This window comes from Dendropsophus ebraccatus, chromosome 7, assembly GCF_027789765.1.
Source record: "Dendropsophus ebraccatus isolate aDenEbr1 chromosome 7, aDenEbr1.pat, whole genome shotgun sequence".
Lineage (NCBI taxonomy): Eukaryota > Metazoa > Chordata > Amphibia > Anura > Hylidae > Dendropsophus > Dendropsophus ebraccatus.
The window spans coordinates 120,210,094-120,234,597 of record NC_091460.1 but is presented as its reverse complement, the minus strand read 5'-3'; the positions used below and the strand labels follow the sequence as shown (position 1 = coordinate 120,234,597).

The following is a 24,504-nucleotide window of genomic DNA, read 5'->3' as shown; positions in this document are numbered from 1 at the left end:
TGGCTTAGCCATAATAACAACATACAGTATGAGGCTGGGTTCACACTACGTATATTTCAGTCAGTATTGTGGTCCTCATATTGCAACCAAAACCAGGAGTGGATTAAAAACACAGAAAGGATCTGATCACACAATGTTGAAATTGAATGGATGGCCGCCATTTAATGGCAAATATTTGCTGTTATTTTAAAACAACGGCTGTTATATTGAAATAATGGCAGTTATTTATTGTTATATATTAGGAAGAGCCTGGCACTCACCAAGGAGATTATGCTTCTTTATTGTAGTGTAGCAAACATATGGTACAAGGACGCGTTTCGGCCAAGCATGGCCTTCATCAGCTTAAGGCTGGGTTCACACTACGTATATTTCAGGCAGTATTTGGTCCTCTTGTCAGGTCCTCATAGCAACCAAAACCAGGAGTGGATTGAAAACACAGAAAGGATCTGTTTACATAATGTTGTAATTGAGTGGATGGCCGTCATATAATGGTAAATAACTGCCATTATTTCAATATAACAGCCGTTGTTTTAAAATAACAGCAAATATTTGCCATTTAATGGCGGCCACCCACTCAATTACAACATTATGTAAACAGATCCTTTCTGTGTTTTCAATCCACTCCTGGTTTTGGTTTCTATACAGCCTCAAATATACGTAGTGTGAACCCAGCCTAGGGGTGTAAGCTGATGAAGGCCATGCTTGGCCGAAACGCGTCCTTGTACCATATGTTTGCTACACTACAATAAAGAAGCATAATCTCCTTGGTGAGTGCCGGGCTCTTCCTAATATCTGAACATTTTTCTCACCTCGAGCACCACCGCCACGGAAGTGCCGTCTTCTACATATTTCTACATTTACTGTTATATGGGGGCCATCCACTCAATTTCAACATTGTGTGGACAGAGCCTTTCTGTGTTTTTAATCCACTCCTGGTTTTGGTTGCAATATGAGGACCACAATACTGACTGAAATATACGTAGTGTGAACCCAGCCTAAAACACATATAGGCTATGTTCCCACATTGTATTTTTGCTCAGTATTTTGGTCAGTATTAAAACCGGAGTGGATTGAAGACACAGAAAGGCTATGTTCTCACACTGTTGAAATTGAATGGAAGGCTGTCATTTAATGGCAATTGCTGTCATTTAACGGACATTGTTTTGAAATAGCACCCATTATTTGCCGTTAAATGGCAGCCACCCACTTAATTTCAACAGGGTTTGAACATAGCCTTTCTGTGTTTTTCAGTCCACTCCGGGTTTTGATTTTAAAATACTGACCAAAATACTGATGAAAAAGGTGGAATGGGGGGTGTGGACTCCGGTTCTGCTGAATTCATCATTTTACCAGCGGAAAAATGATAAGGATGTCAGCTCTGAGCTGGTGTAGGTTTGTGCCGTGTGCCTCTACATAAATCTGTGAACCGTCGGCATTGCAAGGACATTTTTAAGCCAGACGCAAAAAACGCCAGACTTAATAAATGTCCCCTTAAGTGTAACTAAGCAAAACCCTTCCATGTGTTATGATTAAAGGGGTTGGTCACTTTATAGTAAAATAGTTCAGAGTACAGTATTAGTAAGTGTATTCACATTACTTACTGACAGCAGCTCCCTTTGTCCCTTATAGAGCTAAAAACAGACACCCCTCCTTCAGGCTGTGCTGTCCTGCTCTGTGGTGAGCCTGTCCCAAGATGACCAACATGGAGAAATATGTAACCATGCCCCACCTTCTTTGTCCTCCATAACCATATATAGGCTCAGTGGTGGACACTGGGGGCGGGACATGGTCACATGCTCCTCCATGTCGACCATCTTATGGACAGAATCACCACAAAGTAGGGCAGCACAGCCTGGAGGATGGAGTATGATTTTAGCTCTATGAGGTACACTGGGAGCTCCTGTCAGTAAGGACTGTGAGTACACTTATACTATATACTGAACAATTTTTCTATAAAGTGGCCAACTCCTTTAAGGTTTTTCTTTCTACCCCTGAATATTTGGTAAAATTAAAAGAAAGACCACTCAAATAAAACTACATATTCATTTCGATGAAAGTAAAGTTAATAAATATTGTTAGATAATTCCTGACCCTTTTTATATTGCTATTTGTGTGCAGAGTTTATCACTATATTGGGTGAGGATTTACTGTTCACTATAAACTTTTGACATTTTTCAAAGAGTAGAAGCAATAAGCATATGTTTGATACACAAAAACAATAGACTACCTGAAGAATATGTTCCTCTATGTGTTTGCGTTTTAAGGCTGGGTTCACACATTATGTATAACAATGGCCGTTCTGTGACCTGGCCCGGTCACAGAATGGCTGGTGTTCCTAAAGATCATCCTGGCCGGTACTGCAGTATCAGCTGGATGACCTTCACTTCTGGTGAATTCGGATGCGCCCCCATCCCAATTCACCGCTGCACACTATGGTGTGAGCGCGGGAGCTGCACGCTCCATTGTGTGAACTAACATGTCTTCTACAGCCGCTTTTCAATGAATAGCAGCCGCAGAAAACTGACATGTCTGTTTTTCGTGCAGCCGGATGGAATCCAGAGTGTATACTATGTACAACGTATGCATAAATCAAGGCTGTTGTTGCAAATTGCAACAACGGCCGTGATTTATACAACACATATGTTGTGTTAACATGGCCTAATAAAGGACGACCGACCACATCCACAGTATTTTTGTCCTGATCCATTCACATTCTGCTATTTCCACAATGTCTCTCTAACTAATGATGCCTTTAGGACAGATCAGATCCCGCATCATAATTATGAGTTTGTTATGATCTGTAAGTATAGAAAGTTTTTTTTTCACATTGGTGCATATGAATAATGCCACACCTGATCACAGTTTAGTTATAACAGAATTAATTGTATATTTTGCATATGACTTTGTATCAGAGGTTTAGAAATGAAAAAAAGAGAGAGAGAAAAGAAAAAGAAGAAAGTATTTTAAACAAAAACTTTCAGCTGTTGGTGAATATTGTTAACAATGTGGCAGGCAGGCGGCTAGGTGGCTCATTTAAAAAGAAATCTTTTAATATGTCAAGGTGACTATTTGAACTGTGTTCTTTTACATCCATGTTTTCTACAGAACTTTTACATTTTGCTTATATTCATTAATATTATAAAAAATGTTCTCTTTCTCATTGTTCGGTATATCCTGTCAACTACAAGTAAAGGGAAAATGACTCTAATGTTACAAAAGATTCTTTGAAAGATTGAATTCAAAACACAACTGAGGTCCTCAATCTGCAATATTTAATTGGATGTTTTCCTTTGTCCATTTAATGAAAACCCATAAAGAAGGTAAGATAACAGCTTGACGTATGTGCTTTTATGCCCAATCTTTAATTTCTCGGCTACAATGGAAAGGCTTCATCTATGCATTGAATAATATACCATGCACTTAACCTTATTGTTCCAACTAATCTGACTCTACGGCACAAGATTGTAGGTTCTCAAAAAAGGGGCCTCTTTCATCTTCTAATGTAGGTTTCATTTTGATCTGATTTGTCCATTATTTGATATATAAAAAAAAAATATTGATTAATGTTGTTCATATTTTGCGCAACAAACAAAATTATATTTGCGTTCTATGTCTGTTTCTCCTTACATAACCTTCATGACACCCCACCAAAAACATACTGATAGGTTTATTAGCTTCCTCAAAAATTGTGCCCCATATGATTTTGATATAGGGAAATTAGATCATAACCATAACCCCATTACCATAACTTATTAAAAAACACAGCCTGGCACTTATTTACACTTACTAAGCAATGCCCTACTATGTTTCAAAGGGTATCTGTCACAAAATATAACTTTTCAAATGCCATCAAACATGTAAAAAGTTATTGATCATTCAGAGTCTCACAAGGAAGAATGGCTGGGATCAGGAGATACTGTATAGCCGGTGAGAGGATGTGGCAACCATGCTACTACTCTCCTTGGCAATATGTCCGGATACCAGCAGGTCTAAGCATTGGGATCAATAACTTTGGAAGTGTTTGATGATATGTCAAAAGTTTATTTCATGACAGTTACTGTTTAAATATGCAAAACAAGAGTCCGTGGAGCCTCAGTTACGAGTCTCAAAACACGGGATAGCCAGATATCTCTAGCCTGTTGCCAACGGGGTGCCTCCATGATGGGGAGAGCACCACACCACCCTGATAAATAACCCCTTAAGTCCCACTCGGTTGCGAGTATTGGAACATAGACAGGGAAACAACAGGGTGGCCCCTTTTGTCATTGTCTAACTCAAGGTGCGAGTATTGCGATCATGACAAGGGCTTGCAAAGGCAGGCTTCCACCCACAGACAGCCGTTTCTGGGTTTTTGCCCCTCGGTTTTTACCCCGAAACGGCTGTCTGTGGGTGGAAGCCTGCCTTTGCAAGCCCTTGTCATGATCGCAATACTCGCACCTTGAGTTAGACATTGACAAAAGGGGCCACCCTGTTGTTTCCCTGTCTATGTTCCAATACTTAAGGGGTTATTTATCAGGGTGGTGTGGTGCTCTCCCCATCATGGAGGCACCCCTTTGGCAACAGGCTAGAGATATCTGGCTATCCCGTGTTTTGAGACTCGTAACTGAGGCTCCACAGACTCTTGTTTTGCATATTTAAATTTTTGGGGGCATCAGTGGAGACTCTTGATTGAGTACTTCATTGGAATTTTTTTCGCTGTTCTCCTTGAGTTCAGTGATTACTGTGTTTTGTTGGTTGATTTTTCATTGCCCCAACTAGCCAGAATCCTACCCCACACTGACGAGGGGCAAAAACCCTGAAATGGCTGTCTGTGGGTGGAAGCCTGCCTTTGCAAGCCCTTGTCATGATCGCAATACTCACACCTTGAGTTAGACATTGACAAAAGGGGCCACCCTGTTGTTTCCCTGTCTATGTTCCAATACTCGCAACCGAGTGGGACTTAAGGGGTTATTTATCAGGGTGGTGTGGTGCTCTCCCCATCATGGAGGCACCCCGTTGGCAACAGGCAAGAGATATCTGGCTATCCCGTGTTTTGAGACTCGTAACTGAGGCTCCACGGACTCTTGTTTTGCATATTTAAAATTTTGGGGGCATCAGTGGAGACTCTTGATTGAGTACTTCATTGGAATTTTTTTTGCTGTTCTCCTTGAGTTCAGTGATTACTGTGTTTTGTTGGTTGATTTTTCATTGCCCCAACTAGCCAGAATCCTACCCCACACTGACGAGAGGCAAAAACCCCGAAACGGCTGTCTGTGGGTGGAAGCCTGCCTTTACAAGCCCTTGTCATGATCGCAATACTCACACCTTGAGTTAGACATTGGCAAAAGGGGCCACCCTGTTGTTTCCCTGTCTATGTTCCAATACTCGCAACCGAGTGGGACTTAAGGGGTTATTTATCAGGGTAGTGTGGTGCTCTCCCCATCATGGAGGCACCCCGTTGGCAACAGGCTAGAGATATCTGGCTATCCCGTGTTTTGAGACTCGTAACTGAGGCTCCACGGACTCTTGTTTTGCATATTTAAATTTTTGGGGGCATCAGTGGAGACTCTTGATTGAGTACTTCATTGGAATTTTTTTCGCTGTTCTCCTTGAGTTCAGTGATTACTGTGTTTTGTTGGTTGATTTTTCATTGCCCCAACTAGCCAGAATCCTACCCCACACTGACGAGGGGCAAAAACCCCGAAACGGCTGTCTGTGGGTGGAAGCCTGCCTTTGCAAGCCCTTGTCATGATCGCAATACTCGCACCTTGAGTTAGACATTGACAAAAGGGGCCACCCTGTTGTTTCCCTGTCTATGTTCCAATACTCGCAACCGAGTGGGACTTAAGGGGTTATTTATCAGGGTGGTGTGGTGCTCTCTCCATCATGGAGGCACCCTCTTGTTTTGCATATTTAAATTTTTGGGGGCATCAGTGGAAACTCTTGATTGAGTACTTCATTGGAATATTTTTCGCTGTTCTCCTTGAGTTCAGTGATTACTGTCTTTTGTCAGTTACTGTTTAAGACTAAAGTTCTCCTGCCTTCCCTATTTTTACTATCCTTCCTGGACCCTCACGAGTCAAAAACATACTGATAGATTGTTAAGCTTCCTATGAAATTTCTTACCGTATATGTTTGTAATATTTGGAAACTAGATTGTAAGCCCCATTACCTGATAAGTTTGATCAAATGGTGAACACCATAAATAAGAATCACCCTCCAATTAAGTGAAATAGCTTTTTTAATTCCAATTTTACCTAAGGCTATGTTCACACATCATATACTTTCATAAAACAAAGGCTGTTGTACAACAGACGTGATTTTTACGGAAATATACGTGCCATTGCTGCCTAGGAATCCCAGCCGGAGGGTATATGCATAGTATACACTCCGGCCGGGATTTCTCGCCGCGCCGCAAACAACTAACATGTCAGTTTTCTGTGGCAGCTATTCAGTGAATAGCGGCCGCAGAAAACCCTGCCAGTGCACACTATGGAGTGAGGACTGCGGGACTAAAGATAATCCGGCCGGTACTGCTGTATGTCACCAGTAGAGATGAGCAAACCGGGTTCGGGTTCAAGTCCATCCGAACCCGAATGTTCGGCATTTGATTAGCAGTGGCTGCTGAACTTGGATAAAGCTCTAAGGTTGTCTGGAAAACATGGATACAGCCAATGACTATATCCATGTTTTCCACATAGCCTTAGGGCTTTATCCAAGTTCAGCAGCCACCGCTAATCAAATGCCGAAAGTTCGGGTTCGGATCGACTCGAGCATGCTCGAGGTTCGCTCATCTCTCATCTCATCTCTTTACCATTGCGGTTTACGAGTATTGTGTTATACAGAATGTGCTGACCCAATTGTGCTTTTACTCTTTTCAGTATGTTTCTTGTTGTTGTCATACTTAATAACGACCTATCTACTCAATACCATACTAGTCTTGTCAGCATACTCTATGGGCAAGATTTTTCAAACATGGTGTAAAGTGAAACTTGCTCAGTTGCCCATAGCAACCAATCAGATTCCCACTTTCATTTTCCAAAGAGTCTGTGAGGAATGAAAGGTGGAATCTGATTGGTTGCTATGGGCAACTGAGCAAGTTTCATTTTACACCATGTTTGATAAATCTCCCCCTATATGTCCTGGATTTCCCATTGTTTAGCAAATCCACTGTAAAATCAAAAAATCTCGGTGTGGATTCTTCTGTGGTTTTCCCAAATAAAAATGATGGCCCAGATTTATCAAAGGATAAACTGCTCATAGAAACCAATCACAGCTCATCTTTCAACACTTGTAAAATGAAAGCTGTTGTTGGTTACTGTGGACAATTCACACCAGTTTCTTTTTACACAGCTTGATAAGTCTGGATGACTATGTATTGCCATGATTTAACAAAATATTAAACTTTAAATAGGTTTTCTAGCCAAAATAGAGAGTTGAGCTATCCATGAGATAGCTCATCAAACACTGATGGGCAGGGTGGTCATACCTGGCACCCACACAGATTAGCTGTTTTGCTCCTGTACTACACAGTGAAAGGCACTGTCACAGGATTTTTTTTTAAAGAAATTAAGAGTTGTGATTGCTAGCAGTTTCATAACATACTAGCTTATTTTTTATTTTATTTTTTAAGTCAATATTATACATAGGACTAAACTATGGACCATGCTCCATCTGTGTCGATATTTGGTCTTTTCTCTGTTCAAAGAAAGAGAGCAAACACAGGAAGTCCCAGTCCTTTGCATGCTCACACAAGGAAAGGCACCTGTTCATCATGCAGTTTGTATATGAACTGGGGGACATATACTTAGGCTAATTATATTATTAACTTTTGCTTATTATATTATCACCTACACAAGCTTACCAGGAGACAATGCTCTTTTTTTACGCAACAGTTTAGTCAGTATATTGTCAATGTGTGGTTACAGTTTTTGTGCTGTGTGACAGGAGAGCTGACCATACAATGTGAGCACCCACAGGATTCTCTGCTACTGAACGTGGGCATGTCCTGCTTTGTGCATGTGCAAAGGACTGGGACTTCCTGTTTTTTGTTTTTAAACAGAAAAAAGACCAAATGTCGGCATGGAGAAAGCATGGATCACAGTTTGACAGGAAGGGAGACACCTAGTGGCCATATGCACAGCATTGATTTAGGTATAGAAAACTCAAATATTTTATAAATAGATTATATTGCAAATCTGCTTTCGATCACAACCCCAGTTGATTTTTTAGAAATCTTTAAGTATTTCAGTGTGCCTCTCATGCGGCATCCATACCTAGTGTATGTTTGTACAGAGGATGCCGGTAACAGAGGAATACATTGCTTTGCAATGAGATTATTAAAACAATTGCATCTCCTGATTATTTCACCATGCTCTTCGTATTTAATAGGGTTGCTATAAAACAGCACTGCCACTGGATCAATATCAATAAACTGAGCAATAAGACTTATAGTAATGCGAATGCCCCTGGTTATACTGGCCATTGTTGAGAAAATGACACAACATTCAGTTGTAGCCTAACAATACTATGTGTGCTATATAGATTTTTATATATGATTTAACATAAAGTACTTTGAATAATAATTTTATTAATAATGATTATATAATGTAGTAATTGATAGATGACAGTTGAACGCAATATGTATGGAAAGAAATCCATAATGATCAATATACCGAAACTGGATGAGTTATTGTTATTGTCAGTAAAACAGGCATGACATATAGAATAAACCCCAAATGACAAAATTTAACCTTTAACATTTTGGCAAGTACTGTTTTGTTTTTGTGAAATTACTTTTGGTGAGTTGCCAGCTGTATTATTTTGTAGATCCCACAGATGAATGAAGTTAGCCAGCACCTTCTAAGTACACAATGCGAAGTACTAACACCAGATACTGTACATAAGTTTTTTTTGTAGTTCATCTAGAAGATGCTGGGAAGCCAGTCAAATAGAATGAACATACATTAAAGGGGTAGTGCGGCGCTAAAAATTTACTTACAGAATAACACACATTACAAAGTTATACAACTTTGTAATGTGAGTTATGTATGTGAATGGCCCCCTTCCCTGTGTTCCCCCCCACCCACGCTAGACCTGGAAGTGTGGAGCATTATACTTACCGCATTCGTGTTGACCCCCAGCTGCCATCTTGTGACAATGACGTCGTCTTCAGGAGGCCGGCCAGACCGCTTCAGCCGTCCCTCATGCCGGCCCCCCGATGGCGCGTCATCAGCTACTCAGCCGCGATTGGCTGAGCACAGTTATGCTCAGCCAGTTGCCTGAGCACAGTTATGATAGCCGCATCAGAACTCCCCACTGCACACTATGGAGCGTGAGGCCGGAGCCGCTCGCTCCATAGTGAGCACTGACAGGGTTTCTGCGGCCGCTATTCACTGAATAGCGGCCACAAAAAACTGTCAGTTTTCTACAGTGCCACGTGAGATTCCATTAAGTACAATGCAACTTATCTTTTAGTAAAAAGTGTGGTTGTTGTTGCTGATTGCAACAACGGCCGTACTTTTACCTAAAGATACATTGTGTGAACATATCATAGTGGAGCACCAGACTGGCCCACAGTAGAAAGCATTACTTTGAAAGGCTGTTTGAAACAATCAGCACAGGTAGCATCTCTGTAACAAGATACCTGTGCTGAAATAGAGAAAAGTTTGTGCTAGTAGAGAAAAGCAATCTTTAATATAAAGGGGTTGTCCTTTCTCAATCAGTCAGTGATTTGAGAGTGACAGCCCACTTAGCCAGACACAAGAGTGACAGCCCGCTCAGCCAATCACTGGCCGCTGTGCTGTCTCTCAGTCAGCGATTGCCTGAGCAGGCAATTCACATAGTACTGTATGCATCGCTCACCTGCCCAAGTACCAGGGCTAAACAAGAGTCCTTGTTCCTGCATGTAAATCCTATTACGCCAGTAGTGTGATGCACCACAGAAATTATGCAGCATGCTGGGAATATACTTGATGGCTTCAATGACTATAGCAAAAATGAAAGCGCAGACAGGCGCAGGTAGTTCCGTTACTAAGTGCACTTAGCACAATGAAGATAAATCAATATATTAACTTAGAAGAGAAAGCGTTTTAAGGCTTTCTTCCCACAATGCACTAAAGATCGGAAGGAACTTGAACATTATTTCCAGCCATTGTTTTTTCAACAACGGCCATTCTTTAAAATTTTTAGGCCACGTTCACACATGGTAAAACAGCAGCCACAGACATGGCGGTGGCAACTGTCTGAGATGTTCACCCGGCCAATTGGCTTCATTTTAATTGGAATTCGGGCACATTCGGGTGTGCCTGCACTCCAATTAGCCATAGCAGACAATGTAAAGTATGGCCAGGAGCCCTACTTTACATTGTGTGCACAGTCTATTTTGTGTGCCTGCTGTTCACTGAATAGCGGCAGCACAAAATAGACATGGCAGTTTTCTGTAGAACTCCGGCCGTAGTGTATACAGCGTGTATACAATGTGGTTCCATAGGCTGTAATGTAATTGTCCTTTGTTATTAAACAATGGCAGTTATTGCAAACCTGAAAAATATACTGTTTGAATGAGGCCTTAGTACGTCGTAGGGATCATATCCTAAATGTCAATACAAAAATAACACCCATTAAGTTTTACAAATTTATATGTTTAATGGTATAATTTAGCAATTGCATCGTACGGTCATTTTTTTTTTTTTGTCAGATTACAGAAATAAACAAAAGAGTTTAGAAAATAATTTAACAAAATCAGATTAGACAGCACATTATTTTGGAATAAGAAATCGTCGACGGCTAACGTAAAATATTTGGTGCAGTTGGAGAAAAAAGCCTCTTCAAACAATGTGCTGTCTGCTGGTCCAAGTGCATGGTGGTCCTTCTGTATTTTAAATTATTATATAAAAAATGTATCTCCCGGAGGGACAATACCCACTTATTTTGTTATTAAAGTCCTTGCGATGAAAATAGATCTGTGCACCAATGTCAAAAAGGAGTATTTTCATTTGAGATAATGCAAAACTGCAGTTTAGCAGCATCATTTGTGAATACGTTATTGTCTTGTAACCGGAGCTTATTACATTTTAATGATACTTAATTGAATACATTAGTGTAGAGCGTCTTGTGTCCAGATGTTGGTTTTGAACTGATAATGCTGGAAACAATGAACAGGTCTGATAGCTTTGTAAACAGAGCCTTCTGTACTTGTAGTATTCCTCTGGACCTGAAGATAAAAAGAAAGACAACATTAAGGTAAAACCAGTGTGTGTATCATGCAGATATAAAGAAGTATCTAAAGAGAACACAGTCAGAGAAAACATGACTTCCGCTAATAAACCAGTTTGAAACTAAATAAGTTAATAAGTAAAAAAAAAAAAAAAGTTAAATTGTTATTCTTTTCAAATAAAAATATGAATGTTAAACCCCCTCCAATAATCAAGAATCAAGGGTCCACATTGGTGCTTTAGCACGAAAGGGACTTAAGTGCCCATGATGTAATGGTACGCCAGTAAAAAGAAAGTATCAGCAGGTTATACAAACCTGCTGAAAGCCCCCTATTGCGCATGGGGCACTAAGGCTGAAGGTATGTCTCTTACCTTCATCGTCTTCACCATTCCCATGCAATTTTAGGCTATGTTCACACTACGTATGAGACCGGCCATTCCGTGACTCCGGCCGGGTCACGGAACGGCCGGTCTCAGCCCGGATTATCACGGCCGGCACTTAAGTACCGGTCGGATGATCTTTCCTCCGTGGAGCTCTGATGCCGGCGCATCAGCGCGCGCCCACATCAGGGCTTTCCATAGCACAGATTAAAGCAAGCGGCCGGAGCCGCTCGCTTCACTGTGTGAACTGACAGGTCCTTCTGCGGGCGGAATTCATTGAATTCCGTTTGCAAATAATGGACCTGTCAGTTGTTTGTGGTGCCACATGGGAACCAGCTGGAGTGTATACAATGTGTGTACACTCTGGCCGGGATCCCATAGCAAATAATGCTATGTTCCACCCCGCAAATCTATGGCTGTAGTTCTGCGGCGAGAACTACGGCCGTAGATTTATGTAGTGTGAATATAGCCTTAATGTAGTGCTCTGTCCCACAAGGCCGTTTGGAGCACTGCCTGCCCCCAGAGCACTGATATGTCCTCAGCCAGCCCGCCCCTTCTAATAATTATCAGTTAACATAATAATACACAATTAAAAATTTCCATCTACACCAATATGATATTAATAAAAACTATATAAAAAAAACTATAGCTGTTAGAAGGTGAAGAGGACAAAAATATATATGCCAAATTGAAAATTGGCCTTGTTTTTAAAGCCAAAGTCTACTGTCTCCTTAAGAGGTCAAAGGGGTTATCCAGCACTACAAAAACATGGCACCACTCTTGTCTCCAGTTCAGGTGTGGTTTGCAATTAAGCTCTATTCAACAGAACAGAGTTACAAAACCTACACCCAAACTGGAGACAAGAGTGGTGCCATGTTTTTATAGCATTGGATAACCCATTTAAAGGGGACCTGTCACTCCAGCTGCCGGGGTGAAGCCAATCCACCCCCCCCCCCCCCCCGGTGGAGCCTCTTATACTTATCTCCCTCTCGAAGTCCTGGTCAGGGACCCCGTCCCGCAGTCAAGAAATCCCCGTCGGAAGCCATGGGCGCGCTCTCCAGAGAAGAGTCCGACGCCCATAGAGAATGACTGAAGCATTTATTCTCTATGGGGGTCGGACTGCTCTCTGGCAAGCGCGCGCATGGCTTCCGATGGGGATTTTTCAGCGGTGGGATGGGCAGCGGGACTGCAAGGAATGGGTACACTACCGTTCAAAAGTTTGGGGTCACATTGAAATGTCCTTATTTTTGAAGGAAAAGCACTGTACTTTTCAATGAAGATAACTTTAAACTAGTCCTAACTTTAAACAAATACACTCTATACATTGGTGCAATATCTACATAGGTGTATAGAGGCCCATTTCCAGCAACTATCACTCCAGTGTTCTAATGGTACAATGTGTTTGCTCATTGGCTCAAAAGGCTAATTGATGATTAGAAAACCCTTGTGCAATCATGTTCACACATCTGAAAACAGTCTAGCTCGTTACAGAAGCTACAAAACTGACCTTCCTTTGAGCAGATTGTGTTTCTGGAGCATCACATTTGTGGAGTCAATTAAACGCTTAAAATGGCCGGAAAAAGAGAACTTTCATCTGAAACTCGACAGTCTATTCTTGTTCTTAGAAATGAAGGCTATTCCATGGGAGAAATTGCTAAGAAATTGAAGATTACATACAACGGTGTGTACTACTCCCTTCAGAGGACAGCACAAACAGGCTCTAACCAGAGTAGAAAAAGAAGTGGGAGGCGACGTTGCACAACTAAGCAAGAAGATAAGCACATTAGAGTCTCTAGTTTGAGAAACAGACGCCTCACAGGTCCCCAACTGGCATCTTCATTAAATAGTACCCGCAAAACACCAGTGTCAACATCTACAGTGAAGAGGCGGCTGTGGGATTTTGGTCTTCAGGGCAAAATGGAAAAAAAAAAAAAGCCACATCTGAGACTGGCCAATAAAAGAAAAAGATTAAGATGGGCAAAAGAACACAGACATTGGACAGAAGAAGACTGGAAAAAAGTGTCGTGGACGGATAAATCCAAGTTTGAGGTGTTTGGATCACAAAGAAGAACGTTTGTGAGACGCAGAACAAATGAAAAGATGCTGGAAGAATGCCTGACGCCATCTGTTAAGCATGGTGGAGGTAATGTGATGGTCTGGGGTTGCTTTGGTGCTGGTAAGGTGGGAGATTTGTACAGGGTAAAAGGGATTCTGAATAAGGAAGGCTATCACTCAATTTTGCAACGCCATGCCATACCCAGTGGACAGCGCTTGATTGGAGCCAATTTCATCCTACAACAGGACAATGACACTAAACACACCTCCAAATTGTGCAAAAACTATTTACAGCAGAAGCAGGCAGCTGGTATTCTATCATAGGTAATGGAGTGGCCAGCGCAGTCACCAGATCTGAACCCTATTGAACTTTTGTGGGAGCAGCTTGACCGTATGGTACGCCAGAAGTGCCCATCCAACCAATCCAACTTGTGGGAGCTGCTTCTAGAAGCGTGGGCTGCAATTTCTCCAGCTTACCTCAACAGATTAATAGCTAGAATGCCAAAGGTGTGCACTGCTGGAATTGCTGCAAAAGGAGGATTCTTTGACGAAAGCAAAGTGTGATGTAAGAACAATGTTATTTCAAATACAAATCATTATTTCTAACCTTGTCAATGTCTTGACTCTATTTTCTATTCATTTCACAATGTATGGTCGTGAATAAGTGTGACTTTTCATGGAAAACACAAAATTGTTTGGGTGACCCCAAACTTTTGAATGGTAGTGTAAGTATAAGGGGCTCCACCGGGTTGTCGGGTGGGCTTCACCCCGGCAGCTGGGGTGACAGGCTTCCTTTAAGGACGCATGGGCTATAAATAATTTAACCAGTGCTGTTTCCATCGTGCAATCCCTGTTTTAAAATGGCTGCACATTAAATCAAAAAGACATGGACATAATTGTGCATGCTTAGCCAAGTCAAATGAGCTATGGGGTGTCAGGAGAGCTACAGTAGCTGATAGTCATCATATGTTGTCATTCTGTTCATCATGTGAGCTAAGGTTTTTCTTTGTGCTCCAAAACTAGTATTTATTTATTACTAATGTTGTCATGGTACGGTACGTAACTAAGTTCTGTACAAAGTACATTGTAATTTTTCCAGTGCTGAAAATGTAATTATTTAGATGTAGCATTTAGATGAGACCAGGGTTTTTCTGTAAATGTGAGATACGGCTAGGTTACAATACGTTATACAAAATATAAATTTCAGTTTACTGTGTTTCTGCACCATGTCACTAAACAAGAAGGTGACTGCGAGTGTTATGGCTATCATTGTGGATTGTACAGGCTTTATAGTATAATATTAATATGCAACCACAGTAAATAGAGTCATTGTGAATTCAGTCTGCTTACTGAGGAGCGCTGAGGCAAACTGATGCTGGCAGTCACTAACACTAAAAGAAAAGCAGCAGCAGCAAAGAAAAACACACACAAAAAAAACGTCTAACAGTAGAGGATAACAGCAGCTGTCAGGTTCCCCAGAGCAAAAGGATATGCATTTGTTTGTAACTGCTCTAGGGAATGGAAGACTGGCTTTTTCTGTATCCAGTTTCTGATGCTGATCTGCTACCTGTTTCTCTACCCTTCTGAAGCGCTGATATATTTTAGTATATTGCTGCTGCAAAGAGCTGGAAGGAAACTTTATAGTCTGGGAGAACTTTTCTCTGTGCGCTTGTGATGCATAAAAGATCATACAATTACAACGCACAAATCCTAACAAAAGGTCAAGAAACGTAGAAATTGCAATGAAAAATTCATTGCAGCAAAAAGATAGATAGATGATAGATGGATAGATAGATAGATAGATAGATAGATAGATAGATAGATAGATAAATAGGAGATAGAAAGATAGATAGATAGATAGATAGATAGATAGATAGATAGATAGACAGATAGATAGATAATAGATAGATAATAAATAGATGATAAAAGATAGAAAGACAGATACGATAGATAGATAGATAGATAGATAGGAGATAGATAGATAGATAGATAGATAGATAGATAAATAGGATATAGAAAGATAGATAGATAGATAGATAGATAGACAGATAGATAGATAATAGATAGATAATAAATAGATGATAAAAGATAGAAAGACAGATACGATAGATAGATAGATAGATAGATAGATAGATAGATAGATAGATAGATAGATAGATGATAGATAGATAGAGAGAGAGAGATAGATAATTGATTGATAGATAGATAGATAGATAGATAGATAGATAGATAATAGATAGATAGATAGACAGATAATAGATAGATAATAAATAGATGATAAAAGATAGACAGACAGATACGATAGATAGATAGATAGATAGATAGATAGATAGATAGATAGATAGATAGATAGATAGGAGATAGATAGATAATAGATAGATAGATAGATAGATAGATAGGAGATAGATAGATAGATAGATAGGAGATAGATAGATAGATAGATAGATAGGGAGATAGATAGATAGATAGATAGATAGATAGATAGGAGATAGATAGATAGATAAATAGATAGATAGGAGATAGATAGATAATAGATAGATAGATAGATAGATAGATAATAGATAGATAGATAGATAGATAGATAGATAGATAGATAGATAGATAGGAGATAGATAGATAGATAGGAGATAGATAGATAGGAGATAGATAGATAGATAGATAGATAGATAGATAGATAGATAGATAGATAGATAGATAGGGAGATAGGGAGATAGATAGATAGATAGATAGATAGATAGGAGATAGATAGATAGATAGATAGATAGATAGATAGGAGATAGATAATAGATAGATAGATAGATAGATAGATAGATAGGAGATAGATAGATAGGAGATAGATAGATAGATAGATAGATAGATAGATAGATAGATAGGAGATAGATAGAGTTAGATAATTGGTAGATAATAGATAGATAGATAGATAATTGATTGATAGATAGATAGATAGATAGATAGATAGGTAGATAGGTAGATAGATAATAGATAGATAGATAGATAGATAGATAGACAGATAATAGATAGATAATAAATAGATGATAAAAGATAGACAGACAGATACGATAGATAGATAGATAGATAGATAGATAGATAGATAGATAGATAGATAGTAGATAGATAGATAGAGAGAGATAGATAGATCTTTTTTCAAGCTCACTGTTGTGATCAGAAACGTTGCTTGTTTTTTGGATGTGAATAAACCTTCGCAGTTTGTTTTCACTACTGGAGTGCCGCTGCTTTTTGTGGACTTATCTAGTTTGCCCGGTGGATCCGCGGGCTTGCTTGCAGGCACCCTCTTCATTTATTTCAAGAGTGCTGTGACATTTTGTTTTTTGGAAAAATAGATAGATAGATAGATAGATAGATAGTACATAAATAAATGATAGATAGATAGATAGATAGATAGATAGATAGATAGATGATAGTGTAATGTATAGGCATTAATGTATAGGCTCCGTCTGGAGGGGGTTTAACCTTAGAGGACCCGGCCAATTTCAATTTTTGCGTTTTCGTTTTTTCCTCCTTGTGATTAAAAGGCCATAGCACTTGGATTTTTTTTACCTAGAACCCACATGAGCCCTTATTCCTTGCGCCACTAATTGTACTTTGCAATGACAAGCTGAATTTTTTCATAAAGTACACTGGGAAACCAGAAGAAAATTCAATGTGTGGTGAAATTGAAAAAAAAAAAAAGCATTTATTTTATTTGGAAGGTATTTTTTTTTACGCCGTTTGCGCCTGGGTAAAACTGACTTATCGATTACAACGACATGTAACATGTATAACTTTTGTATTATGTGATGGCTTGTAAAAAATTGTTAACACATATATGTTCCTTAAAATCGCTCTATTCCCAGGCTTATAACGCTTTTATCCTTTTGTCTATGGGGTTGTGTGAGGTGTCATCTTTTGCGCCATGATGTGTTCTTTCTATCGGTACCTTGATTGCGCATATACGACTTTTTGATCGCTTTTTAATAATAACAACACTTTTTTTTACACTTATACTAGAAGCCCCCCTGGGTTTAGGGTTATTCCCCATGAGGGACTTCTAGTATAAGCACAGTGATCTCTCATTAAGATCTATGCTGTATAGTGCAGCCGGAAGCAATCGAGTGCGGAAACGGGACAATGTCCCGGAGGAGCGATCCACCCCACTCGACACCAGGGAAGGGCTGCATAAGGTAATTGGATGCAGCTGTCAACTTTGACAGCTGCATCCAATTACTTAATTAGCGGGCACAGTGATCGAACCGTGCCTGCTAATAGCAGCGGTCCCGGGCTACATGCGGCACCCTAGACCGCGGCAGTTCAGAGCGCGACCGCCCCGCGGCCCTGCTATGAACACCCGTAGGCGGCCCTGGACGTACCTGGTACATCCAGGGTCATTTAGGGGTTAACGGGGCGGTCTCCTGACAAACTGCGAGTATGTCTGCACATAGACATAACAGGGAGAAATCCGCTGCGGATCTGTCGTGTGTGTTTGTACCCTAAGGCCACAATGTAAAAAAAAGGGCAAATAATGGCCTTTGTTTTACAAAAAGGGCTGTTATTTGGCATAATTTCTACATTGTGGGAATATAAGAAGCTTGATAACCTGTCTTGGTGCTGTAACCCACCTATTACCTTAATGACCTTGGTCGCCCTCCTCTGCACCTGCTCCAATTAGGCCGTGTCCTTTTTATATACAGACATGTCAAAAATGTTGATTGGTCACTATAAGACCCCAATAATCAGTATTATGGTAATTAATCACGTCTTTCAGTACTCATTAGCTTCCTGCAGGAAGTGGTGTATTATTTCCAGTCTGACACAGTGCTCTCTGCTGCCACCTCTGTCCATAACAGGAACTGTCCAGCATAGTAGAAAATCCCCATAGAAAACCCCTCCTGCTCCTTCCGAAAAATATGGCATGGACCCTCAGCCCATACTATTATTCTTAATCATTTTCATTCTTTATACATTGTTATACAAGATTAGTGCCTGTAATATTCTTTTTCTTCTTCTTCTTTTCTTTTTACTCTGATGATGACTATGTTCTATGCTGATGACCATGTTTTAGATATATAAATCTCCTGCTATTCTATTTACGTTGTTTCTGACTTGTTTTGTATATGATATAGCTCCAATATCTTTGAGGCAACTTTAATATGATGTTGTAATTCTGACATTTACTATATGAAAAATTGAATAAAAATATTGAAACAGAAAACCCCTTCTGCTCTGCAGACAGGATAGAATACACCACTTCCTGCAGGACATATAGCAGCTGATAAGTATGGAAGACTTGATTTTATTTATTTTTTTTAATAGGAGCAAATTACAAATCTCTTGCACTTTCTGTCACCAGTTGATTTAAAAGGTTTTTTTCTGGAGTACCCCTTTAATAAAGATGATTAGAGATGAGCGAACCGGGTTCGAGTTCGAGTCAATCCGAACCCGAGCGATCGGCATTTGATTAGCGGGGGCTGCTGAACATGCATAAAGCTCTAAGGTTGTCTGGAAAACATGGGTACAGCCAATGACTATATCCATGTTTTCCACATAGCCTTAGGGCTTTATCCAACTTCAGCAGCCACCGCTAATCAAATGCCGAAAGTTCGGGTTCGGATGGACTTCAGCATGCTCGAGGTTCACTCATCTCTAAAGATGATCTATAGTAAAAATGGCATATGTTTCTACTAGCTTTAATACTGCCACTATCCTATCCAGCTAGGAACTCTTCTTTCATAACTTTCACACCATTAACATATGTCTTTTGTCTCTGTATTTTTTAATTTAAAGGGGTTGTCCAGCGAAAATCTTTTTCTTTCAAATCAACTGATATCAGAAAGTCATATAGATTTTTAATTTACTTCTATTAAAAACTCTCAAGTCTTCCCATACTTATGACCTGCTGTATGTCCTGCAGGAAATGTTCTTTTATTTTCAGTCTGACACAGTGCTCTCTGCTGACATCTCTGGCCGAGACAGGAACTCTGTCTCGGTTTTCTATAAATCCCCATAGAAAACCTCTCCTGCTCTGGACAGTTCCTGCCTCAGCCATAGAAGTCAGCAGAGAGCACTGTGTCAGACTGAAAATAAAACAACATTTCCTGCAGTACATACAGCAGCTGATAAGCATGGGAAGATTTTTTAATAGAAGTAAATTACAAATCTATATAACTTACTGACACCAGTTAATTTGAAATAATAAGATTTTCGCTGGACAAACCCTTTAACCTCTATATCTATCATAGCATTTCAGTGGGAAGTTGTCAGTTCCTTGACCGATACAACCTTAATCCCCGATTGTTCTGCTATACAGGCCACTGTTTGTACCGCAACTTAATTGATATTTTAAATGTAAAAGTCCAGACACTGCTGAAAATTCATTAAAGAGGATTTGGTATTTTTCGGATTACTTCATGAAATTTAGTATCTGAATAATTGGAATAATGTTCAGCACTGAGACACCACATTACTGAATTGAAAGGGTTTAGGTTACAAAATTAATTGTTTTTTAAGAAAATCTCCTTAAATCAGTGATTATTTTTTTAACTTCTTCTTGGAGCATAATAGAACATAGTTAACACAACAGATTCACAAAGCTGCAAGGATTATATGGTTTCTTTTTTTTTTTTCTCTTAATTTATCCATGTGACTATTTATCCCATTATTTCCTAGGAATTAAAACTAGGTAAAGCCTAGTAGCCGCACAGCAATAATCCTGCTCACATGCCATGCAATGCAGGACATTTCTCAATTGGTTGCATTGGTAAAATTTTTTGCTGTCATAAGTCATCATGGACATTGGTATATACAACCTGTGCGACTGTACAGATGCCCAGCAGGTAAGGGCTACACTGCCACCTTCAGGGTAAATGTACACATGGCATTTTAACTTAAAAAAAAAAGAAAAAAAAAACTCTACAAAAAAACAACACATTTTATTTTATACCACATCCAGATGTTAGCCTGTAATCAATAGGAAAATACTCTTCAGCTTTGGTTTTGGTGTTTTGTTCTCTTTTTAACTTTTTGTTAGTCAGTGGCAGTTTTTGGGAAATGCTATGGGCTATGACAGTTTTTCAGGCAAATTCCTATTTAAAAAAAAAAAAACTTCACAATGTCTTTTTCTGACAGTTTAACGTCCGTCTTTTACTTTTGAGGCAAAATAATTGTGTGAAAGGGCCAAGGTTAGTAAATTGTATTTTTCACAATTACTGGAATACTCATAAAGAGACATAAGGTGGTGCCAAATAACTTTTTATTATTATTTCAAAATAATGAATGTCATTTCAAAATAACAGCTTTATTTTACCTCAAAATGACGAACGTTCAAACGGAGGGCCGTCAAATGGCCAAAAAGGATAGTGTATGAACCTAGCCTTGAATGGCCAAAATCAATTATGGTCATTATTGCATACGTTGTGTGCACTGCTGGCCAATTTCCCATTGAATGGAGCGCATTTTAAGTCTATGTTCACATATAGTATTTCCATCAAAACCAAGAGTGGGTTAAAAAACACAGAAGCTGTACAAATCTTCCCATTATAAGGCTATGTTCACACAAAGTTTGTTCAGCTCTGTTTAAAATTATGTCCGTTATTTTGGGTTTAAAATAACGGACAAAATTTAGCAGTCTGGCCTCCCTTTTGTGTGCATTGCCCCCCCCCCCACCCCACACACACACACTGTGTGCATTGGAAGTCCGTCTTCCCATTGATTTCAATGCATTGCTATTGCAGTCAGTTAAAACCGCGGCAAAAACAAACGTTTTTTAAATGATCAAAATCGGCCGCCTTTCCACTATTTTTGACGTTGTGTGAACATAGTCTAATTGTGCCTTGTCAGTTCCATATTTTGGTTGAAAAAATACTGACCAAAAAACTGATGGAAATATAAAAATGCCATAGTTCTTTCATAATTACTGACGTCATTGCACAAATAACGCGTTATTTGGCCATGTTCCCGCTACGTAAGTTCTGTAGTAATCACTACTGAGGAACTTACTTAGTGCTGCATCTAAAGGAATCCCGGACGGAGTGTATACACATGGTATACACTCCAGCCAGGATCCCTAGCGGTGCCACAAGAAAGTGACATGCATGCGTCCGCATCTGAATTAAGTGGCAGCAAAGGTCATCCGGACTGTACTGCAGTACTTCACGCCTATGTCATACAAAGTGTGAACATAGCTTTAAAAAAATAACGGTATTATTTGTGCACAGACGCTTATTATTATGAAAGACTGATGAAATTTTTACATGGTAACATAGCCTTCTATTGAAAATATGGCCATATTTTATGTTGTGTGTACATAGCCTAAAAATCAAAAAGAAAAAAATCCAACTCCTAATATGGCTATGTTTCCACAGTTTCTTTTTCAGTAAAATAACATCTACTATGTTGTAATTGCGGCCTTAAATAATGAACATGATTATTACTGTCATTATCTATCAACGTCTGTTTTTCGTTTTTTTCCCTAAAAAGATGTTGTGGGAACATAGCCTAACATATGTTATAATCCCTGTGCCAGGAACATATTGATAAACTAAACTGGGTGACTTAAAATACTGGATAACGTCCATTGGTTCATAATGACTGCTGTAAAGTCTTCATGGACATTCATAAAGACAACCTCTGCAACTGTATAGATGCTCAGCAATAAATAATTATCATGAACATTATTGATTGGTTGACGTTCCCTTCCTACGTCAAACAAATAGACAAAAACAGACAAAAACAGACAACCAAACACTAGAAAGGTTATACAGAAATGGGTCAGAAAACCAAGGGTGTAAATACAGTAAAAAAAAAAAAAAAATCAGCAGAGAAACATTCAGAAAATCCAAAATAGCAATGCAGGTAAATGCCATCCCCATGGAAAACAGACTTATAGCAAGCAGTGAACAGTGAAGGGCCAGTGTTATTCTTATTGGATGTCAGAGTACTGGTCCAGGGCATCATTGGATCGGACCTCTAGTATCCAGACCACACAGGTGACAGATGGTAAGGAAGAATTATGAGTGGTCTGCAGCCCAGAACAAAGTTAGCAGGAGAAACAGACGGGTGTGGTGAAATCCAATTAACACAGCAAAGAATGAAATGTGTTCAGGCCAGTGCAAAACAAAATACAATAAATGTTCAAGATAATGGTCAACCCTGCATCCTCTGGGTTATACCTCATGGTTCAATGTGCTAACAGAAATAATCTTTAAGATGATAGTTTTATGATTAATCCAGGTTACATTAGGTAAATAATATATAAGGTACTAGGTACTTAGATAATGGGGCAAGTGAGATCCTATGCCAGCATTGACACTCAGAAGCACTGGACGTTTTGGCTACAGAAATTGCATTAGAAACTAGAACTGATTTTTAAAAAGTATAGCACTTGAAACTGTCAAAATAGATATTTGTGCCCTTTTGCTATTTGCTCCTTGGTCAACCAATTTCCTGCTCACCAGTAATATAGTAATTGGAGTCAGACTTAACACTTTCCCCTTTTAAAACTAAACCTTAAACTCTGCTGTCAAGATTGTAGACACCATCATATAACCATCATTATATTTTCCACAAGTAATTTAAAGGGTCAAGTCATCCTAAGGTAAATATACAGTACCTATAGTACAAATATTTCAGGTTATAGGGAAGACACGGTTAAAATGTTACATTATTGTAATAATCACACAACACTTAACGGCTATGTTCACACAACATCTTTTTTAGGCAAAATATTGGTCGCTGTTTGGAAATGATGGTTGTAAAAATTGATCATGAATATTATTGATGTCCATCATTGTAAAATAACGGCTGTTATTCTGTGTAAAATGAACATCTGATAGTAATGTTTTGCCACAATGTAATGACACATTAAGACCGCGTTCACACAACGTATATTTTTATTAAACAAAGGCAGTTGTTGCAGGTTTGCAACAACAGGCGTTATTTAATAGTGATGAGCGAACATGTTCGTAATTGTTTGTATGTTCATATGAGCATGAGCATGGTGCTAATTGTTCGAGTTCGCCGATCACAAACAATTTATTAGATGATCGGAATGGTTAAAACGATAATTTTCGAACAAATTCGAACTTGGGAACGTACGACACTGTGTAATTTACACTTTGCACCTGATAATCTTTGAGTAGACCAAAACATTTGCTTTTACTGTAGGTTATTTGTTTATGAATGTTCGACGAACACGAACCAATCACGATAATTTTTTTTATGTTCATGTTCGGGATCCAAACCGAACATTGAGATGTATCGCTTATCACTATTATTTAATGACAGCGGCCGCTTGATTTAATTACTATGGAATCCCGCGCAGAGTGTAGACACACTATATGAACTCTGGATGGGATTCCAATTGGTCGCACAAAATTGCTGTGCAGACAATGTAAAGTGCGGCACTGGCCAATTCAGCAAATTAAAAAAATAAAATCTTTCAAATCAACTGGTGACAGAAAGTGCCAAAGATTTGTAATTACTTCTATTAAAAAAAAAAAACTCAAGTCTTTCAGTACTTATCAGCTGCTATATGTCTTGTAGGAAGTGGTGTATTTTTTCCAGTCTGGAGAGCAGGAGAGGTTTTCTATGGGCAGAGATGGCATCAGAGAGCTTTGTGACAGACTGGAAAGAAAACACCACTTCCAGCTGAACATACAGTTGCTGATAAGTACTGGACATTTATTTTTTTTTTTACAAATGTCTGGCACATTCTGGCACCAGTTGATGTGAAAGGATTTTTCTTATTGATACACTACCCCTTTAAAATGCTCTTTTTGTATAAACAACTTTTAGATATGCCTACATCGATGTCATCAAAAACACTATCATGGGCTAAAAATTATTTGCAAAACGATTAGCATTTCTTGGAAAATAAGTC

The 24,504-nt window shown here is 39.3% G+C and overlaps 1 protein-coding gene across 1 annotated transcript in view; it reads right to left on the bottom strand.

Moving 5' to 3' along the window:
• Window positions 1–10,601: 10,601 nt before the first annotated feature.
• The window catches only part of CCSER1 (coiled-coil serine rich protein 1), a 683,371-nt gene continuing 669,468 nt past the window's right edge, over window positions 10,602–24,504 (bottom strand). Inside the window, exon 10 of the mRNA XM_069978327.1 lies at window positions 10,602–11,194. Within this exon, the coding sequence (XP_069834428.1) occupies window positions 11,078–11,194 (117 nt within the window). The 3' untranslated portion in view covers window positions 10,602–11,077. The remainder of the gene's footprint in view (window positions 11,195–24,504) is intronic.